Source organism: Polyodon spathula, chromosome 8, assembly GCF_017654505.1.
Source record: "Polyodon spathula isolate WHYD16114869_AA chromosome 8, ASM1765450v1, whole genome shotgun sequence".
In the NCBI taxonomy this organism is placed as follows: Eukaryota; Metazoa; Chordata; class Actinopteri; order Acipenseriformes; family Polyodontidae; genus Polyodon; species Polyodon spathula.
Genome location: NC_054541.1, coordinates 50,370,012 through 50,388,920, shown reverse-complemented (window position 1 = coordinate 50,388,920; position 18,909 = coordinate 50,370,012). Strand labels below are relative to the sequence as shown.

Here is an 18,909-nt window from a genome sequence, read left to right as displayed (position 1 = left end):
ATGAGTAATTACACAGGGAAAACAGTTACAAAGACAGTCTTGATGGCAATGGATGATAAATGAAATTTAGGCCTAACAAGTCCAGTGAAGCAATGCACATGTACTCCAAAGTAACAAAAAAACAAAACCAAAATTACAGGAACCAAAGGATCAAAGTAAAGTAGAAGATAAACCAGCAAACAGAAAAGGAATAATCCCACCAACAAATAATGAAGTCCCGAATAGAGTCCTGTACTGATGATGATGGATGAAGGTTGATGAAAAAATAGCGATCTTAGAAAACGATGAGTCTGTCGAGTAGTACCAGGTTGAGTGGTGAACAGCCTATTGGGAAAATATCAGGAGAATCAGGAAAAAAATGGAGACTGAACACACTAACAAAAACAAACCCTAAACAGACCTTGAACAGCAACTAAACTTAAACAAGTAACAGTGTAAACAAAAAAGAAAGGTTTAGACAAAGCACAAGATTATGAAAAGAGAAAATGGATGCACCAGGATTTATCTAAAATAGTTAAAGTTACTCTGTTAATTAAGTAATATGCTATTTGTTTGTAAATGGATTCCTCCCTGGCCTAGCCAGCCAGCTTTAATACCGGTACTGGCTTCCAAGGAGCGTGGATATCTAAATGAGCCAATGGGGGGAGAGGATGAACAGAGGGTGATAGCAAGGAACTATGGGAAAATGAGTTTTAACCTGGCCAGGCTACTGACCCTAATTAAAGGGACAGGTGGGTGAAACTTACACCCACTTCATGGAGCAAGTTTATAATGCCTGATGTATTTGGACCAAGATTATTAGGGTTCTAGACTTATAGATGGCACTTTTGAGTACCTTTTTAATCTCCCTCTCCTCTCTCATCTGTCCCTCTTCCTCCCTCCCTCTCTCGTCTCTCCCTGTACTCTCTCATCTCTCCCTCAACTCTCTCGTCTCTCCCTGTACTCTCTCATCTCTCCCTCAACTCTCTCGTCTCTCCCTGTACTCTCTCATCTCTCCCTCTCTCGTCTCTCCCTGTACTCTCTCATCTCTCCCTCTCTCGTCTCTCCCTGTACTCTCTCATCTCTCCCTCTCTCGTCTCTCCCTGTACTCTCTCATCTCTCCCTCTCTCGTCTCTCCCTGTACTCTCTCGTCTCTCCCTCTCTCGTCTCTCCCTGTACTCTCTCATCTCTCCCTGAACTCTCTCGTCTCTCCCTGTACTCTCTCCTGTACTCTCTCAACTCTCCCTCTCTCGTCTCTCCCTGTACTCTCTCATCTCTCCCTCTCTCGTCTCTCCCTGTACTCTCTCATCTCTCCCTCAACTCTCTCGTCTCTCCCTGTACTCTCTCATCTCTCCCTCAACTCTCTCGTCTCTCCCTGTACTCTCTCATCTCTCCCTCTCTCGTCTCTCCCTGTACTCTCTCGTCTCTCCCTCTCTCGTCTCTCCCTGTACTCTCTCATCTCTCCCTCAACTCTCTCATCTCTCCCTGTACTCTCTCATCTCTCCCTCTCTCGTCTCTCCCTGTACTCTCTCGTCTCTCCCTCTCTCGTCTCTCCCTCTCTCGTCTCTCCCTGTACTCTCTCGTCTCTCCCTCTCTCGTCTCTCCCTGTACTCTCTCGTCTCTCCCTCTCTCGTCTCTCCCTGAACTCTCTCGTCTCTCCATCTCTCGTCTCTCAGCGACGCTCTGCAGCTCAGCAGCAGGAGGCGGACAGCGATTTCGGGTTCGCCCGTGAGATCCGGGACCGAGAGAGGAGGCTACAGGCATTGGAAGAGCAGCTGGAGAGCCAGGCCAGGTGGGTGTCTGTTATTGCTGGGTACCTTATGGACACATTAGAGCAGTCTGGGGCATGGGGTTACAACTAAAGAATAAGCTGTGTGGAGTAGTGGTTAGAGTCAAGACTGGGAGGGGGGCAGTGTGGTCTAGTGGGTAGAGCTGAGGGACTGGGAGGGAGGCAGTGTGGTCTAGTGGTTAGAGCTGAGGGACTGGGAGGGAGGCAGTGTGGTCTAGTGGTTAGAGCTGAGGGACTGGGAGGGAGGCAGTGTGGTCTAGTGGTTAGAGCTGAGGGACTGGGAGGGAGGCAGTGTGGTCTAGTGGTTAGAGCTGAGGGACTGGGAGGGAGGCAGTGTGGTCTAGTGGTTAGAGCTGAGGGACTGGGAGGGAGGCAGTGTGGTCTAGTGGGTTAGAGCTGAGGGACTGGGAGGGAGGCAGTGTGGTCTAGTGGGTAGAGCTGAGGGACTGGGAGGGAGGCAGTGTGGTCTAGTGGGTAGAGCTGAGGGACTGGGAGGGAGGCAGTGTGGTCTAGTGGTTAGAGCTGAGGGACTGGGAGGGAGGCAGTGTGGTCTAGTGGTTAGAGCTGAGGGACTGGGAGGGAGGCAGTGTGGTCTAGTGGTTAGAGCTGAGGGACTGGGAGGGAGGCAGTGTGGTCTAGTGGTTAGAGCTGAGGGACTGGGAGGGAGGCAGTGTGGTCTAGTGGTTAGAGCTGAGGGACTGGGAGGGAGGCAGTGTGGTCTAGTGGTTAGAGCTGAGGGACTGGGAGGGAGGCAGTGTGGTCTAGTGGGTTAGAGCTGAGGGACTGGGAGGGAGGCAGTGTGGTCTAGTGGTTAGAGCTGAGGGACTGGGAGGGAGGCAGTGTGGTCTAGTGGTTAGAGCTGAGGGAGGCAGTGGGTCTAGGGCTGAGGGACTGGGAGGGTGGCAGTGTGTCTAGTGGTTAGAGCTGAGGGACTGGGGGGAGGCAGTGTGGGGGGGTGGGAGGGGGGGGGCCGGTCTAGGGGAGGCAGTGTGGGAGGGAGGCAGTCTGGTCTAGTGGTTAGAGCTGAGAGACTGGGAGGGAGGCAGTGTGGTCTAGTGGTTAGAGCTGAGGGACTGGGAGGGAGGCAGTGTGGTCTAGTGGTTAGAGCTGAGGGACTGGGAGGGAGGCAGTGTGGTCTAGTGGTTAGAGCTGAGGGACTGGGAGGGAGGCAGTGTGGTCTAGTGGTTAGAGCTGAGGGACTGGGAGGGAGGCAGTGTGGTCTAGTGGTTAGAGCTGAGGGACTGGGAGGGAGGCAGTGTGGTCTAGTGGTTAGAGCTGAGGGACTGGGAGGGAGGCAGTGTGGTCTAGTGGTTAGAGCTGAGGGACTGGGAGGGAGGCAGTGTGGTCTAGTGGTTAGAGCTGAGGGACTGGGAGGGAGGCAGTGTGGTCTAGTGGGTAGAGCTGAGGGACTGGGAGGGAGGCAGTGTGGTCTAGTGGTTAGAGCTGAGGGACTGGGAGGGAGGCAGTGTGGTCTAGTGGGTAGAGCTGAGGGACTGGGAGGGAGGCAGTGTGGTCTAGTGGGTAGAGCTGAGGGACTGGGAGGGAGGCAGTGTGGTCTAGTGGGTAGAGCTGAGGGACTGGGAGGGGAGGCAGTGTGGTCTAGTGGTTAGAGCTGAGGGACTGGGAGGGAGGCAGTGTGGTCTAGTGGGTAGAGCTGAGGGACTGGGAGGGAGGCAGTGTGGTCTAGTGGTTAGAGCTGAGGGACTGGGAGGAGAGGGGGGCAGTGTGGTCTAGTGGGTTAGAGCTGAGGGACTGGGAGGGAGGCAGTGTGGTCTAGTGGTTAGAGCTGAGGGACTGGGAGGGAGGCAGTGTGGTCTAGTGGTTAGAGCTGAGGGAGAGTGGGAGGGAGGCAGTGTGGGAGGGAGTGGGTAGAGCTGAGGGACTGGGAGGGAGGCAGTGTGGTCTAGTGGTTAGAGCTGAGGGACTGGGAGGGAGGCAGTGTGGTCTAGTGGTTAGAGCTGAGGGACTGGGAGGGAGGCAGTGTGGTCTAGTGGTTAGAGCTGAGGGACTGGGAGGGAGGCAGTGTGGTCTAGTGGTTAGAGCTGAGGGACTGGGAGGGAGGCAGTGTGGTCTAGTGGTTAGAGCTGAGGGACTGGGAGGGAGGCAGTGTGGTCTAGTGGGTAGAGCTGAGGGACTGGGAGGGAGGCAGTGTGGTCTAGTGGGTAGAGCTGAGGGACTGGGAGGGAGGCAGTGTGGTCTAGTGGTTAGAGCTGAGGGACTGGGAGGGAGGCAGTGTGGTCTAGTGGTTAGAGCTGAGGGACTGGGAGGGAGGCAGTGTGGTCTAGTGGGTAGAGCTGAGGGACTGGGAGGGAGGCAGTGTGGTCTAGTGGTTAGAGCTGAGGGACTGGGAGGGAGGCAGTGTGGTCTAGTGGTTAGAGCTGAGGGACTGGGAGGGAGGCAGTGTGGTCTAGTGGTTAGAGCTGAGGGACTGGGAGGGAGGCAGTGTGGTCTAGTGGTTAGAGCTGAGGGACTGGGAGGGAGGCAGTGTGGTCTAGTGGTTAGAGCTGAGGGACTGGGAGGGAGGCAGTGTGGTCTAGTGGTTAGAGCTGAGGGACTGGGAGGGAGGCAGTGTGGTCTAGTGGTTAGAGCTGAGGGACTGGGAGGGAGGCAGTGTGGTCTAGTGGTTAGAGCTGAGGGACTGGGAGGGAGGCAGTGTGGTCTAGTGGGTAGAGCTGAGGGACTGGGAGGGAGGCAGTGTGGTCTAGTGGTTAGAGCTGAGGGACTGGGAGGGAGGCAGTGTGGTCTAGTGGTTAGAGCTGAGGGACTGGGAGGGAGGCAGTGTGGTCTAGTGGTTAGAGCTGAGGGAGGGAGGCAGTGTGGTCTAGTGGGTAGAGCTGAGGGACTGGGGGAGGCAGTGTGGTCTAGTGGTTAGAGCTGAGGGACTGGGAGGGAGGCAGTGTGGTCTAGTGGTTAGAGCTGAGGGACTGGGAGGGAGGCAGTGTGGTCTAGTGGTTAGAGCTGAGGGACTGGGAGGGAGGCAGTGTGGTCTTAGTGGTTAGAGCTGAGGGACTGGGAGGGAGGCAGTGTGGTCTAGTGGTTAGAGCTGAGGGACTGGGAGGGAGGCAGTGTGGTCTAGTGGGTAGAGCTGAGGGACTGGGAGGGAGGCAGTGTGGTCTAGTGGTTAGAGCTGAGGGACTGGGAGGGAGGCAGTGTGTTCTAGTGGTTAGAGCTGAGAGACTGGGAGGGAGGCAGTGTGGTCTAGTGGGTAGAGCTGAGGGACTGGGAGGGAGGCAGTGTGGTCTAGTGGTTAGAGCTGAGGGACTGGGAGGGAGGCAGTGTGGTCTAGTGGTTAGAGCTGAGGGACTGGGAGGGAGGCAGTGTGTTCTAGTGGTTAGAGCTGAGGGACTGGGAGGGAGGCAGTGTGGTCTAGTGGTTAGAGCTGAGGGACTGGGAGGGAGGCAGTGTGGTCTAGTGGTTAGAGCTGAGGGACTGGGAGGGAGGCAGTGTGGTCTAGTGGTTAGAGCTGAGGGACTGGGAGGGAGGCAGTGTGGTCTAGTGCAAAGAGTAGAGCTGAGGGACTGGGAGGGAGGCAGTGTGGTCTAGTGGTTAGAGCTGAGGGACTGGGAGGGAGGCAGTGTGGTCTAGTGGTTAGAGCTGAGGGACTGGGAGGGAGGCAGTGTGGTCTAGTGGTTAGAGCTGAGGGACTGGGAGGGAGGCAGTGTGGTCTAGTGGTTAGAGCTGAGGGACTGGGAGGGAGGCAGTGTGGTCTAGTGGTTAGAGCTGAGGGACTGGGAGGGAGGCAGTGTGGTCTAGTGGTTAGAGCTGAGGGACTGGGAGGGAGGCAGTGTGGTCTAGTGGTTAGAGCTGAGAGACTGGGAGGGAGGCAGTGTGGTCTAGTGGTTAGAGCTGAGGGACTGGGAGGGAGGCAGTGTGGTCTAGTGGTTAGAGCTGAGTGACTGGGAGGCAGTGTGGTCTAGTGGTTAGAGCTGAGGGACTGGGAGGGAGGCAGTGTGGTCTAGTGGTTAGAGCTGAGGGACTGGGAGAGAGGCAGTGTGGTCTAGTGGTTAGAGCTGAGGGACTGGGAGGGAGGCAGTGTGGCCTAGTGGTTAGAGCTGAGGGACTGGGAGGGAGGCAGTGTGGCCTAGTAGTTAGAGCTGAGGGACTGGGAGGGAGGGAGGCAGTGTGGTCTAGTGGTTAGAGCTGAGGGACTGGGAGGGAGGCAGTGTGGTCTAGTGGTTAGAGCTGAGGGACTGGGAGGGAGGCAGTGTGGTCTAGTGGTTAGAGCTGAGGGACTGGGAGGGAGGCAGTGTGGTCTAGTGGGTAGAGCTGAGGGACTGGGAGGGAGGCAGTGTGGTCTAGTGGTTAGAGCTGAGGGACTGGGAGGGAGGCAGTGTGGTCTAGTGGGTAGAGCTGAGGGACTGGGAGGGAGGCAGTGTGGTCTAGTGGTTAGAGCTGAGGGACTGGGAGGGAGGCAGTGTGGTCTAGTGGTTAGAGCTGAGGGACTAGGAGGGAGGGAGGCAGTGTGGTCTAGTGGTTAGAGCTGAGGGACTGGGAGGGAGGCAGTGTGGTCTAGTGGTTAGAGCTGAGGGACTGGGAGGGAGGCAGTGTGGTCTAGTGGTTACTGGGACTGGGAGGGAGGCAGTGTGGTCTAGTGGTTAGAGCTGAGGGACTGGGAGGGAGGCAGTGTGGTCTAGTGGTTAGAGCTGAGGGACTGGGAGGGAGGCAGTGTGGTCTAGTGGTTAGAGCTGAGGGACTGGGAGGGAGGCAGTGTGGTCTGGTGGTTAGAGCTGAGGGACTGGGAGGGAGGCAGTGTGGTCTAGTGGTTAGAGCTGAGGGACTGGGAGGGAGGCAGTGTGGTCTAGTGGTTAGAGCTGAGGGACTGGGAGGGAGGCAGTGTGGTCTAGTGGTTAGAGCTGAGAGACTGGGAGGCAGTGTGGTCTAGTGGTTAGGCTGAGGGACAGTGTGGTCTAGTGGTTAGAGCTGAGGGACTGGGAGGGAGGCAGTGTGGTCTAGTGGTTAGAGCTGAGGGACTGGGAGGGAGGCAGTGTGGTCTAGTGGTTAGAGCTGAGGGACTGGGAGGGAGGCAGTGTGGTCTAGTGGTTAGAGCTGAGGGACTGGGAGGGAGGCAGTGTGGTCTAGTGGTTAGAGCTGAGAGACTGGGAGGGAGGCAGTGTGGTCTAGTGGTTAGAGCTGAGGGACTGGGAGGGAGGCAGTGTGGTCTAGTGGTTAGAGCTGAGGGACTGGGAGGGAGGCAGTGTGGTCTAGTGGGTAGAGCTGAGGGACTGGGAGGGAGGCAGTGTGGTCTAGTGGTTAGAGCTGAGGGACTGGGAGGGAGGCAGTGTGGTCTAGTGGTTAGAGCTGAGGGACTGGGAGGGAGGCAGTGTGGTCTAGTGGTTAGAGCTGAGGGACTGGGAGGGAGGCAGTGTGGTCTAGTGGGTAGAGCTGAGGGACTGGGAGGGAGGCAGTGTGGTCTAGTGGGTAGAGCTGAGGGACTGGGAGGGAGGCAGTGTGGTCTAGTGGTTAGAGCTGAGGGACTGGGAGGGAGGCAGTGTGGTCTAGTGGTTAGAGCTGAGGGACTGGGAGGGAGGCAGTGTGGTCTAGTGGTTAGAGCTGAGGGACTGGGAGGGAGGCAGTGTGGTCTAGTGGTTAGAGCTGAGGGACTGGGAGGGAGAGTGTGGTCTAGTGGTTAGAGCTGAGAGACTGGAGGGGAGGCAGTGTGGTCTAGTGGTTAGAGCTGAGAGATTGGGAGGCAGGGTGGTCTAGTGGTTAGAGCTGCGAGACTGGGAGGGAGGCAGTGTGGTCTTAGTGGTTAGAGCTGAGGACTGGGAGGGGGAGGCAGGGTGGTCTAGTGGTTAGGCAGTGTGGTCTAGTGGTTAGAGGTGAGGGATTGGGAGGCAGGGTGGTCTAGTGGTTAGAGCTGAGAGACTGGGAGGGAGGCAGTGTGGTCTTAGTGGTTAGAGCCAAGTGACTGGGAGGCAGTGTGGTCTAGTGGTTAGAGCCGAGTGACTGGGAGGCAGTGTGGTGTAGTTTTCAAGTGTAATCGTGGCGCTGTGCCCTTCCCCAGGAGAGAGCTGATTGAACACTACAGCCGGCTGTCGGAGGAGGCCGCTGCGCGGGAGCGGCGAGCACTGTGGAAGGTTCAGAGACTCCGGCTGGGGACTGAGCGCAACAGCTTCCTGCAGCTGCAACAGAGACACATCCAGGTGAGCCAGCGCAGTGAAGGAAACCAAGTCAAGCTGACAAACGTTTTGAACGTCTGGTGCCTTCCACAACATACACTGGAGTCTGCTTGACTTGGCTTATCTACTTTTGCTTTTTACAGTTCAGTTGTTTGTGTGAGTTTTAACTCACTTGATTGTTACGTTTCATGTAAAACTTTGACGACGTGGATGATCCTCCAGGCTCTGCTGGGCTGTAACCAGCATGTTGTATGGGTGGCTATGCAGCGCTGTCTGAGTCAGGTGCTCAACCCCAGCTTTGTATTTCCTCTGACAGGCCATGCTGGAGAAGTTCCCTCTGGGAGAGCACAGAGAGCAGCTGGATATCATTCCCAAGGGAGATTCACCTAGGAGACTCCCGGCAGGTGGAAAGGGAGACTCTGGGGAGCAGGGAGCCCAGGTTAGTTAGTCCTTACCAGAAACAATGCATCTCATACTAGAGTGAGGCTGCATTGTAAGCCTCCACGGTGGGAGGTATTATGATAACCTGCCTCTAACACTGACCTTTGGAATAGCATGGTGAAGACAGAGGGGTTTCAGATGTAGAGAATCTGTAATTGGGTAGACGAATTGGGAATATGATTGGAAACAAGGCACGTGTATTTTTCAAAGCCTTATCTCTGCATCCTAGTGCATTATGGTTTGGTGTGTCACGTACCTTCCTAAATGTGAAAAAACAGGGAATGAGAGTGGAGAGGTCTGTCCCTCGCCAGTCCCATGCCTTCCCTCTGAAAATCACTGAGCCTCCATTGTGTCCTATATTTAACAACCATTATATACCGAGGCTTTTCCCACTAAAGGGAACTTTTTCAAAGAACCTTAGTGTTAGTCATGTTAGGCTTTTCCTAACCTTTACTCCTCTGTGCTAAGAGGTGGCCGCTGTGTGTTTGCTGTTATTGCAGGAGATCCTGAAGCACCAATCCTCTGATCCCAGTATTCTCAGAGAGCATCCTCCTGCGCTGGAGGCTGAGCCCCAGGAATCGGAGAATCGAACCCCAGACAGTGTACAGGAGGCTCCAGGGGACCCCCATCCTTACCCCACTGGGCCCCTCGAACTGGGGGAACAGGCGCCCCAAGCCAGACTCGAGTCCCCGTGTCCACTGGACATTCACGACTTTCTGCCCAAACAAACTCCTGATCTCCCTGCCGGCACCTGTCCGCTGGTGTCCGCAGTGGACGCAGCTCTGCTGGACATCGGCTCTGAGCTGCCTGAAGGGGCTTCCGGTCTGCAGCAGGAGTACGACTTCAGTGCCCCCTACAGCCCCCTTCAGGGAGTCAGACTCAGGCTGCGCTGGAACACTCACCAACACACATCTCAAGCCAACATCCAGCTGGGGCAGTACGCGTCTGACATGGAGCCGTCTAAACCGAGGGCAAGCATTCACGGGCATGTATCAGAGGCCAACATCAAGGTCGGGCAAAATATATCCGAGGTGCAGGTGGCTAAACCAGTGGTAAATGTTCATGGACATTCGTCTGAGTCCAACATCCAGCTGGGGCAGTACGCGTCTAACATGGAGACGTCTAAACCGAGGGCAAGCGTTCACGGGCATGTATCAGATGCCACCATCCAGCTAGGGGATGAGTCGAAACCCACAGTCCTCAATGAAAGACAAACTCTTCAAGCAATCACAGAGTTTAGTGAGGGTGACCCTGATCCAGGGATCTCAGAGCCAGTCCTAGAGCTGCATGATCAAGCACCTGCTGTCCAGCTAGGGGAGCATATGCCTGTTACAGAGCTGCCTGGACTGATGGCCAGTGTTCCTGGACAGGCATCTGAAGAAAATCTAAAGATAATGCAGAAGGCTTCTGAGAGGGAACTCAGCCTGCCACATGTGCACATCCAAGGCCATGCATCAGAGGCACATATTAAGCTTGGAGGGTACATGTCAGACACAGAGCTGTCCAAACCCAGGGTTAACATTCATGGACATGCGTCTGAAGGCAGCATCAAGGTAGGAGAGTATGTTTCGGACGCTGATCAAGTTCAACCTCATTTGAGTATCCACAGGCACGCGTCAGACTCCAGCATCAAAGTGGGAGGTTACGTGTCGGACAGCGAGCAGGCAAGCCCTCACTGGAGTGTGCACGGGCACGCATCAGATTCCAGCATCAAAGTGGGAGGTTACGTGTCGGACAGCGAGCAGGCAAGCCCTCACTGGAGTGTGCACGGGCACGCATCAGATTCCAGCATCAAAGTGGGAGGTTACGTGTCGGACAGCGAGCAGGCAAGCCCTCACTGGAGTGTGCACGGGCACGCATCAGATTCCAGCATCAAAGTGGGAGGTTACGTGTCGGACAGCGAGCAGGCAAGCCCTCACTGGAGTGTGCACGGGCACGCATCAGATTCCAGCATCAAAGTGGGAGGTTACGTGTCGGACAGTGAGCAGGCAAGCCCTCACTGGAGTGTGCACGGGCACGCATCAGATTCCAGCATCAAAGTGGGAGGTTACGTGTCGGACAGCGAGCAGGCAAGCCCTCACTGGAGTGTGCACGGGCACGCATCAGATTCCAGCATCAAAGTGGGAGGTTACGTGTCGGACAGCGAGCAGGCAAGCCCTCACTGGAGTGTGCACGGGCACGCATCAGATTCCAGCATCAAAGTAGGGGAGTACACAGCTGACGAGGAGCCCTCCAGACCCAGGTGGAGCTCACATGGGCACGCATCCCAGTCCCACTTCAGACTGGGAAAGCTGCTGTCAAATGTGGAGCCTTTTAAACCTTGCAGCAGTGATGCCCTGTCCAGTATTCCAGAAGAGAACACAGAGCTTGGAACAAGACCAGGTAAGAGTGGGAATGTGTTGGGGTGGCGTGGGACTGGCAGTGGTTTGATTACGTTTTTAGTTTTCCAGTTGTGCATGAAACTGATTTAAAAGCAGTGGATTGTTCTCTTTTAATATCTAACCAAATTAGCCAACATTTCACATGTCTTTTAAATAGTTTTAATATACAGTGTTGCGCCACATGTCACTTTCGCGATGTCATCACCCCTGCTGATGCTGTTTCTTTGTTAGCTAATGCTAAACATTGAGTGTTTCTTGCTGCTCCTGGTGTGTTTGCTGGCAGAGTTGATGGGAATGTGCTTGTGTTCAAGGTGCTGAGAATGAGACCTCAGAATGGGCGCGGAGAGGAGAGCAGGGTGCCCTGACACAGGTAAGACCCTGCATAGGATCCCTTCTGTTTGGAGTGAGGGGAAGGTAAAGTATACCAAATCATGCAAGCTTTGTTTCAGCTTGCATATTTTGAAAGTCTAAGGTGATTCTGTTTTGTATTTCATAGAAATAAATCTTTCTTTAGCAAAGACTTGCGATACCTAGCAGTTTGAAACATTACAAGCTTTACAATGAGCTTTATTCTACAGTCCTTAGAAGCAGGTAGATGTTTTGAACAGACTGTTCCTAATTATATAAAAAATACAAAAATAATAATAATCCAGAAGCTGGGTATGAGAGGAGCTGACACTCCAGGGGTCTCGCTTGCCCATCATTTATGTTTTAGCTCTGTTCTCTGAATCAGGTCCTGAGATGTTGCTGTTTTGTTGTCAGAGTGAAGAGGCTGCTGTGCTCCAGAGAGGCCTGACAGCAGAGCAGCTGGAGGCCAGTGTGGAGAGCCTGCTTTGCCAGGGCCCTCCCTGGGGAGTGGGGGAAGGTTTGGGGCCCGAGTGGCCAAGGGAGCGGGCATACCTGCACTCCCTGGCAGCACAGTACCAGGTGGAGCAGTACCAGGACAGCTACAACCTAATGAGTGAGTAATCAACTTCAACTGCACAGATCTCTCTGTCCGCACTCCAGTGTGACAACACAGATCTCTCGTCCGCACTCCAGTGTGACAGCACAGATCTCTCGTCGGCACTCCAGTGTGACAGCACAGATCTATCGTCCGTACTCCAGTGTGACAGCACAGATCTTTCGTCCGCACTCCAGTGTGACAACACAGATCTCTCGTCCGCACTCCAGTGTGACAGGACAGTGAGCGACACAATAAGGGCTGCAGTGTCGTGCTGCCGAGCCACACCTTTTTGTCGTAACATACCCGTGTGCGTATTACTGTAAAACATCTATTATCCAAACTTACTGGAAACAAAAATAAAATTGAATTGTTTGGATAATTGATTAAACCATTTTCCCCAATTAAGAAACCAACCTCATCCTGAAATGTTGTCATACAACACCGTTATCTTTAAATATAAAACATACAGTACTGTGCATTCCACAGCGCTGGCAAGCTCGTTTGTAATTGACAGCTGTCCAGTAGATCCTATGTGTGATTTAACAGTGTTAACTTAGGTACAGTGTTACCTCATTTACAATACTTTACAATGTTTAGAATGCAGCCCATGTGTTCGGTGTGAATGTGGTACAGTGGTGTTTTGTGCACTGAGCTGCACTGCTGCTCTCCCCTCTTCCCTCGTGTGCGGGCGGGTTTGCTGACTCTGCTCCCCTCCCTGCTCCTCACAGCTGCAGCGCCCGACTCCCACCTCCTACACCAGGTGACGGCCGGCCCCTACGCGTTCCCCGTGGACCCGTCTCTGCGCAGAGCCACAGACACCACGGCCGTGCAGCTGAGTGAGATGGTGTCCCTGCCCGTGCTGATGAAGCACTCTGTCACTGCGCCACTCCTCACACAGTGAGTACCGCAGAAACGGAAATAAGACTCCTGTTGCACAGCAATTTGATCCATTCCTGGTTTTACTATTAGTTTAATCAGACACACCCAAGCTCATGACCTCTACAGTGTGACTGTGGTTTTAAAACCTGGATTGGTGAAACTGCTATCAATCTTATTTCCTTCCCTGGGCTGTCTGTCTGAGCCACAGCCCTGTAAAAGCTATGTTGCTGTGGCTTGCTCCTGCTGCTGGTCTGTGAGCTTTGTGAATCAAGCATAATTAATCATACATGTCAGATCACAGCACTGTCCATTTGTTCTCGTGCCAGATGCTTCCCTTAAAAAATAAAAGCAGCACCAAAACATAGATGTTTGTAAAGTTATGATAACAAAGGTATTTAAATACATTCTCATTCATCCTATTGGCACTAGCAACAGTGGCGGTGATCTTTTGGTTATTTCTTGGTTTTTTTTGTTGTTTTTTTCAGATAACAAAGTAATTGCATTTTGCCTAAACACTGGATATAAATGGATATATTGTTTCATTTAGCATCAGCTCTCCAGGTGCATTTTGCCCTGCGGTATCGGGTGAGTCTGTGACCGTGCCTCTGCCTCTCTGTCCCGCAGCGTGTCCCTGGTGAACAAGGCCATCGTGGATTATTACTTCATGGAGCTCAACATGGAGAGGCACTGTGAGGCGCTGCGCCACTTCCTGCTGATGGAGGATGGAGAGTTCGCCCAGTCTCTCAGCGACCTGCTCTTTGAGAAGGTACCAGCGTGAGCACAGGCCTGCTGAGCCCAGGATAGGACAGATTTATGTTTTAGTCACAAACTGCATTGCAGTCAGGTGAAGTGTGTATGCTGTCATGTGATAAGTAGTGCAGATTGAAAATAAATATATGGCCACTGGTTGAAACAAGAGAGACCTGGACTGTGATCCCTTTGAACTAGAGTTGGGAATCAGGCTGATGTTTCTTCAAAATGAGGGAACTTATTATCATGTGAACAGTCAGGACAACATCCAACTGCACTAAATACCAGAGCAGCAGTTTGGGTGCAGAGGCTGCCCTGAGTAGTGTCTCCTCACTCAGTGTGTGTGTTTCTCACATCCTCAGCTGGGCTCGGGACAGACCCCCGGAGAGCTGCTGAACCCGCTGGTGCTGAACTCCATCCTGAACAAGTCCCTGCAGTACAGCCTGCACGGGGACTCGCAGCTCGCAGCCAATCTGACCTTCGCACTGCGCTTCCTGCCAGAGAGCTTCCACCCACATGCCCCTGACGCACTCGCCTGCCTGGAGCTGAGATACAAGGTGCTGGGGGTACACAGTGATTATACACACACACACACACACACACACACACACCCCTTCCACCCACACACCCCCGACGCACTCGCCTGCCTGGAGCTGAGATACAAGGTGCAGGAGTACACAGTGATTATACACACACACACACACACACACACACACACACACACACACACACACACACACACACCCCTTCCACACACACACCCCCGACGCACTCGCCTGCCTGGAGCTGAGATACAAGGTGCAGGAGTACACAGTGATTATACACACACACACACACCCTTCCACCCACACACCCCCGATGCACTTGCCTGCCTGGAGCTGAGATACAAGGTGCAGGAGTACACAGTGATTATACACACACACACACACCCCTTCCACACACACACCCCCACACACCCCAATGCACTCGCCTGCCTGGAGCTGAGATACAAGGTGCAGGAGTACACAGTGATTATACACACACACACACACCCCTTCCACCCACACACCCCCGACGCACTCGCCTGCCTGGAGCTGAGATACAAGGTGCAGGAGTACACAGTGAAGTTATACACACACACACACACACACACACCTTCCACACACACACCCCTTCCACACACACGCCCCCGACGCACTTGCCTGCCTGGAGCTGAGATACAAGGTGCAGGAGTACACAGTCACGTCTCATGTATCACATTACACACACACACACACACACACACACCCAAGGTTCCACCCACACCCCCCCGATGTGTGCCTGCACTGGAGCTGAGATTACAAGGGCTGGGGCTGCGTGAGCGGACGGACCTCGACTCTATGTTCCAACGACTCACATCATCACACACACACACACACACACACACACACACCCCTTCCACCCACACACCCCTGATGCACTCGCCTGCCTGGAGCTGAGATACAAGGTGCAGGAGTACACAGTGATTATACACACACACACACACACACACACACACACACACCCCTTCCACCCACACACCCCCGACGCACTCGCCTGCCTGGAGCTGAGATACAAGGTGCAGGAGTACACAGTGATTATACACACACACACACACACACACACACCACACACACACACACAAAAACCCACGGGTACCCACACACCCCGACGCACTCTTCCTGACTGGAGCTGAGGATACAAGTGCAGGGAGGTACACAGGGGTGACTAATGCGCTGGGACAACACACTCCCCTGAGTGGACTCTATGTTGAGACACGTCCTCTGTTCCGTGAATACAACCTGTGTCATACACACACACACACACACACACACACACACACCACACACACACCACCTGACTGGAACGTCCGGATGTGTCACAATATGTGTGTGGGTGCGTGTGTGTAGTGGATGTGTGTGGACCACACACACACACACACCACACACACCCCTTCCACCCACACACCCCCGACGCACTCGCCTGCCTGGAGCTGAGATACAAGGTGCAGGAGTACACAGTGATTATACACACACACACACACCTTCCACCCACACACCCCCGATGCACTCGCCTGCCTGGAGCTGAGATACAAGGTGCAGAAGTGTACGGCGATTACACACACACGCACACCTTCCACTGGCATGGTGAAAAACAAGAAAGTCTCAATTACTATACTGTCAGGTGTAGGGTTTTATTATCAAGTTATTTTTTTTCTAGTACTGCAATAGAGAACAGTGCCTGTCTGTATCAGCGCAGTGTCGGGGGGGGGGGCAATGTTTCCTGGGAACAGGGATGTAAATAAGAGTCGTATTGCATAGCAGTTTCAACCATTCTAGTTTTTACTAGGAGCTTTGTTAACCCCAGTGTGTAGGTAACAAGCTCAGGTGAGTCTTGTAGTAAAGCAGGAATGGATGGGAGTGTTATTCCCATCACTGCTAGGAGAGTATCTGCAGTTCTTGAACCTGCTCCTCCCCTGCAGGTGGACTGGCCCCTGAATATCGTGATCACTGACAGCTGCATGAACAAGTACAACCGCATCTTCTCCTTCCTGCTGCAGCTCAAGCACATGGTCTGGACCCTCCGCGACGTCTGGTTCCACCTCAAGAGGGCAGGTAGGGGGCCACACTGTCTATGTACCTCCCAAGCAGAGGTTTTAAATTATTTTTTATTTTCTTCACTATATCACTTGTAGCACTAACAATATGTATCTACCACCCTTTGTGTTCTTTACTTGTATTTTAAATTTGTAAAAAAACAAACAAAAAACAACCTTCTAGTTACTTTGTTGGAATACTACTTTTTTTTTTTTTTTTAATTTCACTCGCATTCCTTCTCTCGCTAATCTTGTGTATTACTCCCCTTCCTCTCTCTGTATTACCACCTGCTCCCCCCCTCCCCTCTCCCCCAGCCATGGTGAAGGGAGCGGGCAGCTCTGTGCAGTTCAGACAGCTACAGCTCTATCGCCATGAGATGCAGCACTTTGTGAAGGTGATCCAGGGCTACATCGCCAACCAGATCCTGCATGTCACCTGGAGCGAGTTCAGAACCAAGCTGGGCAGCGCAGCCAACCTGGACGACATCCACCACACTCACGCGGACTACCTCAACAGGGCCATCTTCAGGTAGGAGGAGAATCAACTCCCACACAGCTACTGTGGTCTAGGGGTTAGAGCTGAGAGATAAGGAGAGAAGCAATCTAAGGGTTAGAGCTGAGAGACTGGAAGGGAGGCATTGTGGTCTGGTGTTTAAAGCTGAGAAATTAGGAGAGAAGCAATCTAGGGGTTAGAGCTGAGGGGCTGGGAGGGAGGCAGTGTGGTCTAAAACAGTACTTTGTACAGTAGTTAAAAGCATTTTGACATTTGTTATAATTGTTATGTTGTTTTGTTTCAAATCAGATGTTGTTTTGGATGAGATTTCACAAACAGCACTCTCCCCCTCACTCACTCTCCTCTCTCCTCTCTCCCTCGTCTCTCAGAGGTCTCCTGACGGAGAAGGCAGCCCCAGTGATGAACATCATCCACAGCATTTTCAGTCTGATCCTCAAGTTCCGCGCTCAGCTCATCTCCCAGCCCTGGAGTAGCCAGCAGGGGGCAGTGGAGCACCCCAGCTTCGGAGTTATGCAGCAGTCCTACCGCACCTTCAAATACTACTCACACTTCCTCTTCAAAGGTACCCTGCCCTCTCTCTCTCACTCTCTCTCTCCCTCTCTCTCTCTCGTATTCAAGTCATGAATATAGGTTGCCAGAATGGGTTCCTATCAGCAGAGCATCAGATGTTTATTTAACAGGACTCATCCAGACACTGCAGTAGTGTTATCTGACGTTTGGTTAATAAGCCACTAGCACACTTAAGGATTAGCATCCAACCCCTGTGTTTTTAGTTATGATAAATTCAGTGAGTGACTAATTAACAAGTTATTTTCATCAGATGAACTGAATTAAAAAAGGAGGTCTACTTGAAATGTATCTGTTGGACCTGCTGCTGCTGTGCAGTCCTTGGGGATGGCTGAGCCGCTGTTCTTGTGCCTGTGGGGAGGGCTGAGTGCAGGGCTGAGCCGCTGTCCTTGTGCCTGTGTGGAGGGCCGAGTGCAGGGCTGAGCCGCTGTCCTTGTGCCTGTATGGAGGGCTGAGTGCAGGGCTGAGCCGCTGTCCTTGTGCCTGTGGGGAGGGCTGAGTGCAGGGCTGAGCCGCTGTCCTTGTGCCTGTGTGGAGGGCCGAGTGCAGGGCTGAGCCGCTGTCCTTGTGCCTGTGTGGAGGGCCAAGTGCAGGGCTGAGCCGCTGTCCTTGTGCCTGTATGGAGGGCTGAGTGCAGGGCTGAGCCACTCTAGCAGGACAGTGCATGGGGAAGTGTTGCATGTGATTGCCCTTGCTTTACACAGCAAGTAGCCTTGATTCCTGTCCAGTAGGAATCACTAATCTGTACCAAATCCTGTTTTTTACATTTCCAGGAAACAGTTTCTGAAGTGTCTGTGTTGTTTGTTTCTCCTCAGTGGTGACCAAGCTGGTGAACAGAGGCTACCAGCCACACTTGGAGGACTTCCTTCTACGAATCAACTTCAACAGCTACTACCAGGACTCCTAAGGGGAGGGGAGGGGTGAATCAACTTCAACAGCTACTACCAGGACTCCTGAGGGGAGGGGAGGGGAGGGGAGGGATGAATCAACTTCAGCAGCTACTACCAGGACTCCCGAGGGGAGGGGAGAGGTGAATCAACTTCAACAGCTACTACCAGGACTCCTGAGGGGAGGGGAGAGGTGAATCAACTTCAACAGCTACTACCAGGACTCCTGAGGGGAGGGGAGAGGTGAATCAACTTCAACAGCTACTACCAGGACTCCTGAGGGGAGGGGAGAGGTGAATCAACTTCAACAGCTACTACCAGGACTCCTGAGGGGAGGGGAGAGGTGAATCAACTTCAACAGCTACTACCAGGACTCCTGAGGGGAGGGGAGAGGTGAATCAACTTCAACAGCTACTACCAGGACTCCTGAGGGGGGGAGCGTTCAGCATAGAATAAGCTGAATACATTTCATGGTTCTGCAACTTTCAGAAAGACTATTTACTTATGTTTGGATTAATGATCACTGCTATACAGGGTTTGGTAAGCACTCTCTAGATGAATGTGTATCATTTGAACAGCGCAGTGACCTCGCGCAATCGTGCTGGGATGATTGAGTAGGCTTGAACTGCTTGAGCACAGCCTCTCTCTCACTTGCTCTCATATTATATATATATACCCTGACACGTCCTATCCCCGAGATACAGTGTGCTGTGTGCTCTTATCTTTCCCTGTGTGTGTATAGGATGGATTGTACAATAAACTTGGCCCTAAGAACTGGAACAATTTATAAACCTCTCATTTGTAAAAGCTACGCTAATCAGCAGGGTTTTTTTCTTCATTCTGTCCGTGCAGCCAGTCCACCCTGAAGCCTGCTCTTCTCGAATTCCGGGTTTAGCAAGGACTGGCCTGTTTATACATTGATGGGTTGCATGGCAATGGGGCTGTGAAGTGTGGCGGTGTTGGCTCTACAGGGGAGCCTCTGAGCTGGCTCTTGCCCCAGACAACGCCCAGCTGATCAGGAGGTTGGAATACAGGTACAGATTGACACAACCCAATAGTAATTA

The 18,909-nt window shown here is 53.2% G+C and overlaps 1 protein-coding gene across 1 annotated transcript in view; it reads left to right on the top strand.

The window, feature by feature from the left end:
- The window catches only part of tubgcp6 (tubulin, gamma complex associated protein 6), a 31,875-nt gene extending 13,250 nt beyond the window's left edge, over nucleotides 1–18,625 (top strand). Inside the window, exons 14-26 of the mRNA XM_041258384.1 lie at nucleotides 1,656–1,771; nucleotides 7,773–7,911; nucleotides 8,204–8,326; nucleotides 8,829–10,710; nucleotides 11,021–11,079; nucleotides 11,472–11,670; nucleotides 12,384–12,552; nucleotides 13,159–13,300; nucleotides 13,647–13,841; nucleotides 15,764–15,896; nucleotides 16,193–16,406; nucleotides 16,760–16,953; nucleotides 17,774–18,625. Of these exons, the coding sequence (XP_041114318.1) occupies nucleotides 1,656–1,771; nucleotides 7,773–7,911; nucleotides 8,204–8,326; nucleotides 8,829–10,710; nucleotides 11,021–11,079; nucleotides 11,472–11,670; nucleotides 12,384–12,552; nucleotides 13,159–13,300; nucleotides 13,647–13,841; nucleotides 15,764–15,896; nucleotides 16,193–16,406; nucleotides 16,760–16,953; nucleotides 17,774–17,865 (3,657 nt within the window). The 3' untranslated portion in view covers nucleotides 17,866–18,625. The remainder of the gene's footprint in view (nucleotides 1–1,655; nucleotides 1,772–7,772; nucleotides 7,912–8,203; nucleotides 8,327–8,828; nucleotides 10,711–11,020; nucleotides 11,080–11,471; nucleotides 11,671–12,383; nucleotides 12,553–13,158; nucleotides 13,301–13,646; nucleotides 13,842–15,763; nucleotides 15,897–16,192; nucleotides 16,407–16,759; nucleotides 16,954–17,773) is intronic.
- Nucleotides 18,626–18,909: the final 284 nt, after the last annotated feature.